This window comes from Monodon monoceros, unplaced genomic scaffold, assembly GCF_005190385.1.
Source record: "Monodon monoceros isolate NGI ecotype Baffin Bay Population unplaced genomic scaffold, NGI_Narwhal_1 Super_Scaffold_1, whole genome shotgun sequence".
Taxonomy (NCBI): Eukaryota; Metazoa; Chordata; class Mammalia; order Artiodactyla; family Monodontidae; genus Monodon; species Monodon monoceros.
Window position 1 is genome coordinate 16,115,161 of NW_021703765.1, and position 13,221 is coordinate 16,128,381.

The following is a 13,221-nucleotide window of genomic DNA, read 5'->3' on the forward strand; positions in this document are numbered from 1 at the left end:
ATACGGTCTGTTTGAGGGAGCATTCTCTGTATGCAGAAGACAGACGTGAAGGTGTGAGCCCCGCTCAGGAAGCCCTCGGCACAAACACGGAGACCAGGCAGAGCTGGAGGGATGAGACAGCCGAGGACAACTCCCGGGTCCCTAACCTGGATGCCCAGACAGACGGTGGAGTCACCGGCTGGGAAAGATTAGTCCAGAGAAGGACCAAATATTTTGACATTTCAGGCCAAGAGACTGGTTTTGTTGTTGTTTTTGCAGACAAAAGAGCCTGACTGAGGTATATAGTCACTCAAATCTCATTTCTAGCACATGATGGTTCGACTACATACTTAATAACAGAGAGGAAATGAAATCACACTGCAGGGAGCCAGTAATCCATTTTGGAAGAAAGGAATTTGCATGTTTTCTTCTGCTGTCCAAACTGCAGATAACATTGAAAATCACTTCAGCAAAATTAAAGCCACTGTGTGCAATGAACTCCCAAGGGTTTACAAGTGAGAGTGAGAAAGAGCGGCTATATAACCAACACTATCATTTTCTCACTAGCAAAAAGAAAAAGAAACTGTGATAAAGTTATGATTCATCCATTTTGATTTCACAACCAGTTGCCCTCAAACTTGAAACACAGTATTTCTTTCAACTGCTTCTCTACCTTCCAATCTTGAATGCCTAATTTCGAGCATCTAAAAATAGCAGAGACTTTGAAACAATAATCAGTTCTTCAAAAGGGGAAGCACAACAATGTACCTGTAACAACCAAAGACAGACCTGGAAACAAACCTTGCAGTTTATTTATTCCCCATCCCTCTGCGCAAGCCAGAAGGAATGTTAGCACATACCCACTGGGGCAAGGCATACTTTGCATCACTTGTGTTGATATTATACAGTAGGAATGCCAGTTCTTTTAATAATTTACTGAGGAGTTACACATTGCAGATTCCTTATTAAACATTACTGGCAGTAAGGTCATAAGTTTAAGAAATATTTGGTAGAGAAAAGAGGCAATATTTTAATGGCCACATCCTAAGTTAAACGATGTGTCTGCATCTGCTGGGATGCATATAAATTGAACTTTATTTCTTACTCATGTAGTTAAATACAAAGCACTGAGAAATCATTTTCTCTAAGACAAAAACATTTTTCAGTTGTATTCATTTGCAGACTTTAAAATCCACAGTGCCTATGTAAAATGTTTCATAAGCTGTATTGTAAGCATGCAGCCCTTGGAGAGCAAAGGAAAAAAAAATTAAAAGCTACTGCTGCATCTAGGAACCCTACTCCCTCATGCCCAGAAAGTCAATACTGGCTAAATTCCTGTCTGTCACTGACCAACCAACAGCTCAATGAAATAGTTAATCTGGAAATCATGACCAAATAATACTGGCACCCCCAGTTCTAAATACATATGTTATAGAGAATCAACAGCTTATACTCTCAGGGGCGGGCAAACTCTGTGGCCCACAAGCCACTGGTATATAGCCAAGCCCATTCATTTAGATACTGTCCTGGCTGCTTTAGTACTATCTTGAGAGACTGTAAGTCCTGCAAAGCCTCAACTATTTAGTCTCTGGCCCTTTACGGAAAAGGTTTGCTGGCCCCGATTCAGACTGCCTGCAGCAGCACTTAGAAAAGGTTGTCTTTACCACTGGAGAACCTGCCAGCTTGGTTAAACTTCTAAGGCAGTCTGAAAAACTTCATTTTCCAGGTTCCTGTCCTAAATATAAACATTAAATAGAAATAATTTTATGAATGTTTCTTAGAAGATGCAGTAATCCAACATACGAGATTTGGATCTGAAAAATAATATTTTGGGGTTCCAGAGAGATACATCTAAAATGGATTTTTTTTTAAAAATTGGGGTATAGTTGTTGTTTTACAATGTTGTGTTAGTTTCTACTGTACAGCGAAGTGGAGTTCCCTGTGCTATACAGCAGGTTCTTATTAGTTATCTATTTTATACATATTAGCGTATATATGTCAATCCCAATCTCCCAGTTCATCCCACCCCCGCTTTCCCCCCTTGGTGTCCATACATTTGTTCTCTACATCTGTGTCTCCGTTTCCGCCTTGCAAACCAAAATGGATTGTGGAGTGTGCATTTTGAAAAGCAAATGGGAAATGCAATGTTGAAAATTTTGAAATGCAAATTTCTTTTTAGGTATAACAATTTTTTCACCTTCAGTGGTGCCATTTTTGTCAGTGCAGGTGCACAGTGAGCCCACCCTCAAGGCCTCCTCCAGGCTTTACCACTGAGAATGAGCTGGAGGGTCAGCCCTCACCTAAAACACTGGGGAACCATTAACAGAGAGAGGAACGTCTCCCTTATTCCTTTAGTGGTTAAACTATAGCATACACCCTCCGCCATCTGAACGTCAGACCTCTCTCCATGCAATACCTACTGGCTGTGCTCCTGAAGGCTCCATTTCTGTGAAATAAATATTATCTTCATTGTCTTACACATCCCAAAACGCTTTCACTTCTGACTCATCTCAAGTTGGCAACATTCCCTTCCTTATAATACTTTAGGCTCCTTACATCCTTTCCCATCACCAAAAGGGGAACTTCTGGGAGACAAATATAGAATAAACTTTAGGATCAAGCAAGAGTAGTGCTATCGGGGTGAGCTGGGGGGACACAGGCAGCTGAGGAATGAAAGAGAGGAAGGAAGGAAGAAGGGGAGGGAGGCAGCCTGGCCGGGGTTGGGTGGGTAGACGGGGCGAGAGGCAGAGGAAGGATGCTGGGGCCCCGGGACACAGCGATGTCAGGCAGAGGGTCCAACCTCACCACTCCCCAGAGGCATCCTCAGACTTCCAACCCTCACTGGTGCCCTCTGTAATTCGTTATGTTAGTGGATTAAAATACTGCCCACGGCTCTTCAGCTGCTTTTTAATTTTTCCATTTTCTCAGGCTCCACTGTGACCAGATGAACAAAATTTATCAAGCATTTGCTACCTGCGGGGCCCTCATCTTCCTCAAACACGTCAAATTCCCTGCCCTAGAGACTCGGGACCAGAGCATCGTCCATCACTGATGAAGGTAAGGGTGAGACATCCTGCAATTTTCCCTCCTCTCTGTGTTAAAGCAGGTGGCAGAGCCCAGGCCCTTTAGGTGACAGATGCCAACACATTCATGTGCCAGGAGTTGAGGCAAAGGGGGGGATTCTGAACAAGGGATTCTCATTAACATAACAGCAGGGAATGGTACATAAATGTGGCCCGTCTACTTCACGCCCTTATTTACCAAAACTGGAAAGACACAAAGGCCAGTCTATATGGGTATAGTTTAAAACTGATCAGGTAGTCCCTGAATTCTGAATCAGTGCATACTCCAGCACGGCCTCTTCGGGGAGTCCAGGTCATTCTAAACATCCATTCTTACAGCACTGGCTCTAGGACAGCAAGCCTGGGGCTTAAGGCAGGATGGAGATGTGCTTGCCCTGCGCACTGACCCATCTGCCACTCCTCACGTTTCTGTCTGGGAAACCTGGTGGCCTGAACAGTGTGCAAACGGTGATCGACATAATTTAAGAGGATGTTGCAGGGACTTCCCCTGGCGGTCCAGTGGTTAGGACTCCGCGCTTCCACTGCAGGGGGCATGGGTTCAATCTCTGGTCAGGGAACTAAGATCCCAAATGCCACGTGGCGAGGCCAAAAAAAAAAAAAAAAAAAAATTAAAAATTATTTTTTTTATAAAGAGGAGGTTGCATCTGTTCATCCATTCAAAGACCAGGAGATAAGCACAAATATATAAAAAGCTGTGCGCCTGCTGCAGAATCAGAAGAGGCCTTTATTTGGGAGGAAAGGGTTAATACCTTTTAACGTCATTTCAGGGTTTGGGGGTCAGGGGAGAACAATGAGAATAAACAGTCTGAGAGCTGGGTGCTCTGTGCTCTGGCATGACTAACTCTAAGAGCTCTTAGGTACAAGGGTTTTAAGACAGATGCTTTTGTCTTAAAGTATGCCCAGAGGCCCTCAGTGTTGCTGCTGTGCTTCTCAGCAATGCCCTAGATAGCTAAGGCTGCTCCAACAGGCCTCCAGAGGGAGAGGGAGCTTTGCGCAGAGCTGGCAGGTCGCAAACACAGTGTCAGCAGAGCGTAAGGGGCCAGGTGTGCCTCAGGGAGGCCAGCTCAACACGCCGAAGACCGCCCAGGGCAGGGTCAGCACCCAACGCAGGCGGTCCCTCCAGGGACCTCAGGGCCAGGTCAGTGGGGGATACCAGCCACACACAACACAGCAGGAGGTGTGGGGTCCATGGTGACCCCAAGGGCACGGCCCTACCCAAAGGGCGCCACCAGCACACAGCTCCAGCCACGCGGCCTCACAGGAACACGGGCCAGGATGTCTAGGTCGTCGAGATTCTCCAGAAACCTAGAAATCTGGTTTTTTAATACAAAGTCTCCCAAACGTTGGCTCAAATTTTTTATTTCTTTGTTTTAGTGTTCCACGGGCCAAAGAGACACACCTGTGGGTTCAGTCTAGAACCCACACTACCCTGACACTATACAAACCCTGGCCTCATTGTGTCCTAGAAGTGCTGACAGTTAGCAAGGGGACCCTCAAGGTACTTATGGCCTCAACGTTTCTCAATCTGTAAAAGGAGGAGAGTTCTTTTGTGCGCTGTTTTCCAAAAGGGGCAAAAGCAAAAACAATTTCTAATCCTTTGGGAGAAAAAGCAAATTAGTGTTTAAAATTTACATGTATCTAGGGCCAAACTATCACCTAGCCCATTTCTTGCTGGTCCCCTGGGGGAAAATGTAATTTAACAGTGGAGGGAACAGACTTTAACCCAGGGATGAATTTTAGCATCATCAGTTACGGGACAACCAGATGTTGGGTCCCTCCTGATCAAATAGCATCCCCCATTCCTGTCTTACAAGTCTCAACTGAATTTGATCAACCTCTTAGATCCAACTCCTAAGGTACAGGAAACCCAGGAGAAAGAAGAACACATTATATGATACCACAGGAAACAATCAAATGTGGTCAGAGAGACGACCTACTGACCCCTCAAGGTCATTCAAAAAGGGGAGCGAAGACTGCTCTAGATTAACAGGGTCTTAAGAGACCTCACAGCTAACTGCAATACATGATTCTCAACTGAATTCTGCTTTAAGCAGCCCACTTGTAAAAGGCATTTCAGGGCCGGTTGGGGGAATTCAGATAATGGACTAGGTAATAGAGTCCAGCGGGCAATTATCGGTAATTTTGTGAAAACTGCATGATGGTTAGGAAGGAACAGGGTTTTTGTTTTTTTCTCCTAGAGACACAGGCTGAAGTATTTAGGGGCTAAGTGTCATGAGGTCTGAATTATCACTTTTGAATACTTGAGGAAAAAAAAGATAGATGCAGCCAATGTGGCAAAATGTTAACGACTTAAATGTAGACGGTGGGGACTGGAGTAAGCTGGTGCCACAGAGCTATCATTAGGTGGCATTAAGTCCCCATCAGTCTCAATTACTGGAAGACAGAAGGATTTTTTTTTGCCACATCCCTCCAATGCCCGAGTCGCATGTGTTTTAAATTTTAAATCACCAGCTGCCAAAAGAAAAAATGAGAGCAACCCAAACAGGTCTAACTTGAGGCTCAACCCACACAATAAAGAAGCAACTGTGAAATGTGGGTCCTGAAACTTTCGGCACGAACGCATCAAATTCTGGACTTGGTCTGTCTTCGCCAGCATTGCTCAATTTTAAGGAGCAGCTTTATATAGTCTCAAAAGCATTCCACCGGCTGTAACCTCGAATAAAGACACTGATCATAATTAAGGAGGAAAAGGGGGGAGGGTAGATCTAAAACTTGCACTAAAATGATCCTATTCGGTTACCACTTCAGCCTATGACAAAAGGTTAGATGTCTTAAGATACAAGCTTACCTGAAAAAGAATACAGTTTGAAACGTGAAAAGGTATTTTAAGTTTAAAAAAAAAAAACAGATCTTACTTATCTATTCGAAATCTAATACTTGATGATATTCACTCACGATTCTAGGCACTTGATTAGCTGCCACCACACACACTGGCTAGTTCTTTAAATCTGCTTTTTAAAAAATGCCTAGTCATCCAATCTAACAGTCACCTAGGCCAACGGCCCATCCAATGGCTGACCCTTGGCCGTTCAAGATGAGTATTAACGCACCATGGGAAAGAGCTCTGAAGTCAGATAAATCTGGACTCCGCTGGTCCCACCACTCACTACAGAGCGGTTTCATCCTGGGCTGGTGACAATCTCTCTGAACCTCAACTTCCTCACCTAAAAATGGAGATAATTATTCCCTCTTCATAAAGGCAGACTCTGATGACTTCATAGCACGTTCCATGTACTGGGCCAACCAACCTGGAAGCACTCAAAGGAGTCTGTAAAGAACTTGAGAGCCTAGGCTCTCAGTCAGCTTAGCTCACAGCTCTAAACCTTACTAGTGGAATATAGACCTTGCAGCCTAGGCTCTCAGTCAGCTCACAGCTCTAAACCTTACTAGTGGTATATAGACTTTGCAACTTCTCTTTCTTGCCGTGTTTTCCTTGTCTGCAAAATGGACAGAAGAATAGGGCCTGCGGCATAAGGGCTTTGGGGAGAATCAAACGAGCTCCTGTGTAGATAGGTCAGGCCATGCCTGGCACGTAGGATGCACTCAATAAACAGGCTATCATGACTCGCTCCCCTCCTTCCTTATACCCCATTTTAGGAAAGCATGACTCACAGACCCCAAACTGCACACATCGTTGTGGCCAAACAGCAGGACTCATCCCTGCCACATCAGAAAATACCTAAAAGCCTCCCTGGGAACTGAGAGTGGTCCCACCGACCCCACCTGTAACTGCCCGTGAAGAGCCCGGCCCACTGCCTCTACCTCTCCTGTCAGGAATGACAGCCATGTGCTCCCCAACCCATGACTCGTGCCAATGGCTCCATCCTGACCCTAAGACTAAGTGGTTGGTGCAGGGTCTTGACCTTCCATGGCAGTCCCAGCTCAGCCTCCTGCCCCCCAAGTAGCAGTTTCTATATCCACCACCACAAGCAAATGGGTTCCCTTCTGTGGGCTTTGAAGCAGTGATTCTGCAAAGACATCAGCATCAAACGGAGAACCTTCCTGCCTGCCATCCCGCTGGCTCCCCGAGATGCTTTTCTGACACCAGCCTTCGTGCTCGCTTCCCTCAATCCCTCCTCCACGCTCACCTTTTATCAGAGTCCTAGGCGGGCCTCCTCCACTGGTCTACACAGACTCTTTGTGAGAATTACAAAAAGCACCTGCCCTGGATGGCAGGGTGGGGGTGAGGGAGATGCCTGATGAGCTAAGGGCACCTCTGAGAATTAGAAAAAAGTGACCCTTCCTCCAGGCTGGCGACCCTGCACCATAGCTTAGGTTCTATTACTAGATTCTACTATTGAAGTCAACTCAAGCAGGATGCCATGTGCCAGGATCTCTCTGGGCTTACAAACAGGAACAAGAGCTACAGCCTCCGAGCTGAGACCGGGGCTGGAGGGAGGGGGAAACTTGTGGAACCAGGACAGCCTAGGCACAAGAGTTGCTTTCTCCTCTTGGGCTGGGGAGCCCAGCAGAGGTGCTGCCACATGAACTGGACCTGGAGAGCTGGGCGAGCAGTGCCAGAAAGGATGTAAGCAGACTCCAGGCAGAGGGGGAAACACCCGCAAAGGCAAGAAGCAGCACGTTCCACGGTGCACTTAGAGGAAGGTGAGTTTTCAGTGAAGGGGCAGGAAAAGGAGGGAAGGGGGGAAGAGATGAGGTCATCGTTCACTCTTTCCATAAATATTTCTTGAGAATCCACTATGTGCCGGTATCGTGTAAGGCAGGGAGAGTAAAAAATAAATAAAATAAACCCTAGCTGTCAGAAGCTAAAAATGTAGTCTGGGAGAAAGAAATAGTTATAATCATAAAACAACAACAGAGGGACACATAATACTTCCGGGTTGTAGGGCATATGAAAGACAGGAAGTGATCTGCTGGGGAACTGGGAGGGACCAGCAGAGGAGATGACCGGCAGAGCTGCCTGGCAGGTGAGGGTGAGGCCAGGGGTGCAGAGGGGCGGAGGGAGCAAAGGCAGAGTGTGCTGTGTGTAGGGATGGGGGGGCGGGTTGTGAAGCAGGCAGCGGCCAGGGTGGGACCAGAGTGGGAGGCAAACCAACCAGAGAGGGCGTGGCACACTGCGTTACAAAGGGATGTGAAACCTCTACCTTAACAGGAAACTGGGATTTCAGCCCACAGGCAAATGCAGATCAAACAAGGCAAGGAGGGGATGAGGGGATTCATCTGGCTAGGTCTGCGCCTCAGCTCAAACGCTCTGCAGCAGGCTGGAGGGTGGGAGGTGTGGACATGTCGGTGGGTCATCAGAAAGCGAGTAGCAGCGACAAACCATCCACCAGCACAGCATCCAAGGGACCTCCCAGGTGGCGGTGTCACCTTGATCCCCTGACGCTGCACTTTGTCTCACGAAGACAACCTGTTTCCAAAATAGAAATGGGTACCCTCTTGTATGCGGTGTTTCCAGCATGATTTTACTTCCCTTTTGATGTGTTATTGGCGTTTTACTTTTTGAAAGAGTCTGATTTTCTTTGGGCCAAGCTTAAGACAACAACAACAAACGCTCAAAACCCTTGCGCAGCATTTTTTTTCACAGTATGGATCTTAACAGTTGGGTGCCTCTGACCCAAGGTGACCACCGTCTCAAACTATATCCCATGTCCTGACATCCCATTTGATTCAGCATGTCTTGCAAACAAAAGTGTCCCTTGTTTAGATGACAGATTATAGGATTGCCCTTCTCCACCTGAAGGTAGGGTCCAAAAGATAAACATCTTTCTCTACTGCCGCAATTCTCCACACAGACCAACTGCTGAGAAGTTCCAGGGGAGCAACAGCTCAATTATCAAATCTTCTTCCAATAAAGGCTCTTTTTTTTTTTTTTTTTTAAATAGCTGCACTGCGAGGCTTGTGGGGTCCTAGTTCCCCGACCAGGGATCGAACCCAGGCCCCGGCAGTGAAAGCGCCAAGTGCTAACCATGGGACTCCGCCAGAACATTCCCAACAATAAAGACGCTTTTAATAAAGTGAGACTTTGCTGGATGGAAGCTGGAAAGTGATCCTGTGTCCTCAGCACTGGATTGGGACAGAGAGAGCAGGTAAGGAGAAGGGCATTTCAGGTGCACGGTGAGTGGAAAGTTTCTTTCTTTTTTAAAAGCTTGGGCCAAAGAAAATCAGACTCTTTAAAAAGGTAGGCCATGTGCAAAACGCCAATAACACGTCAAAAGGGAAGTAATACCATGTTACAAACACTGCATACAGAAGGCACCCGCTTCTGTTTTGGAAAAGGGTGGTCTTCATGAGAACAAGCTGAGAGGTAGGTCTAGAGGCCAGGGCCCCCCCGCCGATGCCAGTCCTCAGCGCTGGAGCCTCAGGCAGCCTCTGCGGGGCAAGGAGCCCACCCAGGAGGGCACTGCTCTACCCTCCAGCATCGCCTACTCCGACCAACTCGCCCGGCCCTCCCCCACCCTCAGGCCACGTGACCCAGGCAGCCTCCTTTGACTCCAGAGACTGTAAATCCCTCTTCCAACACATCCAAGCCTCTATCTGATTTCTACCACTTCCAAGTGCCTGACGCTGCTGCTCAGGAAGACTGTCCTTCCTCCTCCACCCATCAGGGCTCCCAGTGCCTACCCAGCCCTCCTTCTGTGAAGGGAGAATCAGGGTCCTGGAAGACACGGAGGTGGAGGGAAGATTCAGTGACAGGCTGGGGGAGAAGGGGGGCCTGCCGGCCTGTGGTTCGGAAAGACACGGAGAAAAGGGTCTCACTCCAGGGGACAGCGCAGAAGACATTACAACACCTGCCGCGCTCACGGCTACTCCCCCAGGACACGTGAGCGCTGCCAGCCAACCAGAGTCATCTTGGGGGTTCTCCCTGACCCCGCCCACCGGTGACGAGAAAACTGCTCTCCTTGCTTTCTGCTAACGTACTGTGACAGAGGTGGGTTGCAAGGATGTGCATGAGACAACGTGGAAGAGACCGCGGGTCACTAGGCAAAATAACGAGGCAAGAACCGGCGCCACTCTCCAGGGAGATGCCAGTGCGGCGGGACGCTGCATGGTCACCTGACCCTCCAACTGGCACCCACTCACTGGCAAACGGGTGCTTTGAGCACTCTGGCCCCTGAGACGGGGGAGAGGGAAGGAGGGAGGCAGGCAGGCAGGGGTGTGTGTGTTGAATTTACTAAGCTAAGACAGTGAAGGGCAGAACGCAGATTCAGAGCTTCTGGCTCATTTTCTGGCACTCGGTTCATGAAGCCACAACACTATTTCTCTTTCCACTGAACATCCTGAGGCATTATCTATAATTCCTCTCAACCCTGCCCCAAAGAAGTGACTCCTCCTCTTTTCATATAAATGGTAACAATTCAGATCTGCTCGGCTCTTTTACGATTTGGAGCCCAATTCCGCTACCAATCTTAACCTCAGAGCTTCTGAAGAGGCTAAAAAACACAATCTGAATCAATTTCATTTTTTTTATGAAGAGTTTTGGACAAAACAAAACAAAAATGAATCGAAGGAAAAGTGACTGTAATATTCCAAATCCAACTTCTTCCTTCCAAACTCTAACATCTGATGCAAAGAGCCAGTGAGAGCAACAGGCATTTCTGACATAAGAGCACAGTCTACTGGCCAGCGTGCAAACACTGAAATTTAAAAACCAACTGACCCAGTCCTGTTCGTGGTGCTCTGTATGTTAAGCAGTAGAAGAAAGATGCTAAAAAGTAAGATGTCTCTGTCTCCAGTAAACGTCTAATTTAGTAAGAGGCAAGTGAAATGCTAGAGCATTAGCGCAGGCGCATGGTAAACCGCTCAGGGCGGCTTCACAGTCAAATGAGAAAGAGCCTGCAGGTGGGATGTGCCTCCCCTGCCCCTCCCCACCCTATCACCTGCAGTTCAGGCTGATGGCAGTGCCCCAAAGCATGCGGTTTCCCAGTGACACAACTCAGAAAGCTAACCCTCAGTTAGTCATCTGGGGCACACGTAAGCATCAGAAATTTAAAAAAATATTTCCCTGATATTGAACGTCCATCAATTTTACTTATTTACAGACAGACCTCAGAGATACTGCAGGCTCAGTTCCAGAGCCCCGCAATAAATCAAATATCACCATAAAACGAGTCACACGAATTTTGGGTTCCCAGTGCATAAGTTATGTTTACACTGTACTGTAGTCTATTAGATGTGCAATAGCATCATGTCTTTTTTTAAAAGTGTAAATACCTTAACTTAGAAATACTTTCTTGCTAAAAAAATGTCAACCGTCGTCTGACAACACAGGATTGCCACAAACCCTCCATTTGTTAAGAAACAGTACCTGGGAAGCGCAACAAAGTGAGATATGCCTGGATTTATTTTTGCTCGTTAACGCAAATCACATTAGTAGCTTAACTGATTTCTTTGCTAGACAAAACTCAAAATGGGCATGGTAACAGGACAGAATATAAAAGAGGTGTGCCGACCAACGGCAGACAAGGGCTTCTGCGCGGTGTTGGGAGGACGAGGTTAGCTGGACAGAACGAGGCCTCGTCACTCTGGGTCTCCAGTGTCAGGCTGAGGCCCTGAACCCGAGCGTCACTACGGGTAATGGTCCCGGAGACTCACGGGATGACCCAGTGTTCCAATGTGGTGACTCTAGCGGCCAGCACGGCCCTCTGGTTCAACCCCATCAGGTACCCAACTGGAAGAGGGTGCTGAGCAGGGACCAGGGGCCTCATAAGTGACTGGATTTAAATAGTAACCTTTCCTGTTTCCATTCGACAGGGAAGTTGGACTACATCATCTCTAATATATCCTTTAGGTCAAAAGTTCAAAAGGGCTTTCTTCTCCGAAATCTGGTTCAAATCCTAGTTCCAAGTAGCTCTAATCCTCACTCTGCTAGCAGTCCAGCAACTTAAGGCAACACTCTGTCAAGAGCCAGTAGGGCTGACTGAAAGATACAGGGATACCAGGTGCTACACGCAAAATAAAAAAGCTACAACAGCCAGAATGATCAGGCTGTGAGCGCTTCCGTAAATGCCACAGAAATCACCAAGTCTCTTAATTCCAAAATTACACATGCCAAAAAATATCCACTTCTCCCAGGAACAAAACAATACTTTGTTTCCCTCAGCTAGGGTTGTTTTTTTTTTAAAAAAAAAACAAAAAAACAAAAAACAGGAATATATTAAAATGAACACAGACATGTTCTCAAACTTATTTTTCTACTGCGGGAAAACAGAAACATCTGAATCGAATTTCCTCATGAAATCAACCCGTAGGAAGGCCAAGCCCGCTAACTGCCGCTGTTACACAAGGTCTACACCCCTGCAAGAACGTGGTCCCTGAACCAGCTGCAGCGTGAGCATCACCTACTCAATCAGAAACTCGGGAGGCAGGGCCCAGAAATCTCTGCTTTAAGAAGCACCGCCCCGCCCCCGCCCCCGCCCCCGCCCCCGCCGGGTCATTCCGAGGCACCTGAACTTGAAAAGCGCTTGCTTAAACTCTCTTCAGAAGCCTACCAGATAACAAAGCAAACATACCTGGCTCCGAAGATGTCCTTTTTGGCGAGATCAATTCCAGAAACAACCTTCACTCTGAGGATACGGGACTCTCCCTGTTGGAGAGGGAAAAAAAGTAGTTTACAAAATGGACTTTCAATCGATCGTTCTCTCAGCCAACATGCAAAGTCAATGATTACTCTTTACGCATAGGCGATCCTTCCTTACGCTGAAGTTCAAAAAGCAACATTCCAGCTCTGAAATCCTACAACCCTAGACATTTAGAGCATCCAAGTTAATTAAGCTCAAGTTTAATTCAAACTAGGTCATGCAGATCAATGATTCCTGCCACAGACAGTAAATATTTCCCAGCTGTACCAAGAACACAACCGCACACACGAAACCACCTAGATAAATGACCAAGTGCAATAACATACCATAAATTTCATAAATAATTCCTCCTTTGAAGTTAATATATTTGTGTGTGTGGCCTGAGAGAGGAATTTCACATGGTAAAATATTTCCTCAAAATTACGGTTTCAAAATGTTGGTGCTGGCAAACAAAAATAATGTCTCATTCCAGTAAAAAGAAATAAAAAGCATCATCCTAAACGGAAATCACCCCAAAACATCTCAGAAAACATTCATTCATTCATCCCATCCACCTGCTTATTTATTCATTCCAATATTCTCTAAGCAGCTCCTAT

At 46.7% G+C, this 13,221-nt stretch overlaps 1 protein-coding gene across 6 annotated transcripts in view; it reads right to left on the reverse strand.

Moving 5' to 3' along the window:
• The window catches only part of NEDD4L (NEDD4 like E3 ubiquitin protein ligase), a 342,431-nt gene that overhangs the window by 220,059 nt on the left and 109,151 nt on the right, over positions 1-13,221 (reverse strand). For all 6 annotated transcript variants that reach the window (XM_029220881.1, XM_029220925.1, XM_029220917.1 and 3 more), the window contains exon 2: positions 12,557-12,630. In XM_029220881.1, coding sequence (XP_029076714.1) covers positions 12,557-12,630 — 74 coding nt within the window. The remainder of the gene's footprint in view (positions 1-12,556; positions 12,631-13,221) is intronic.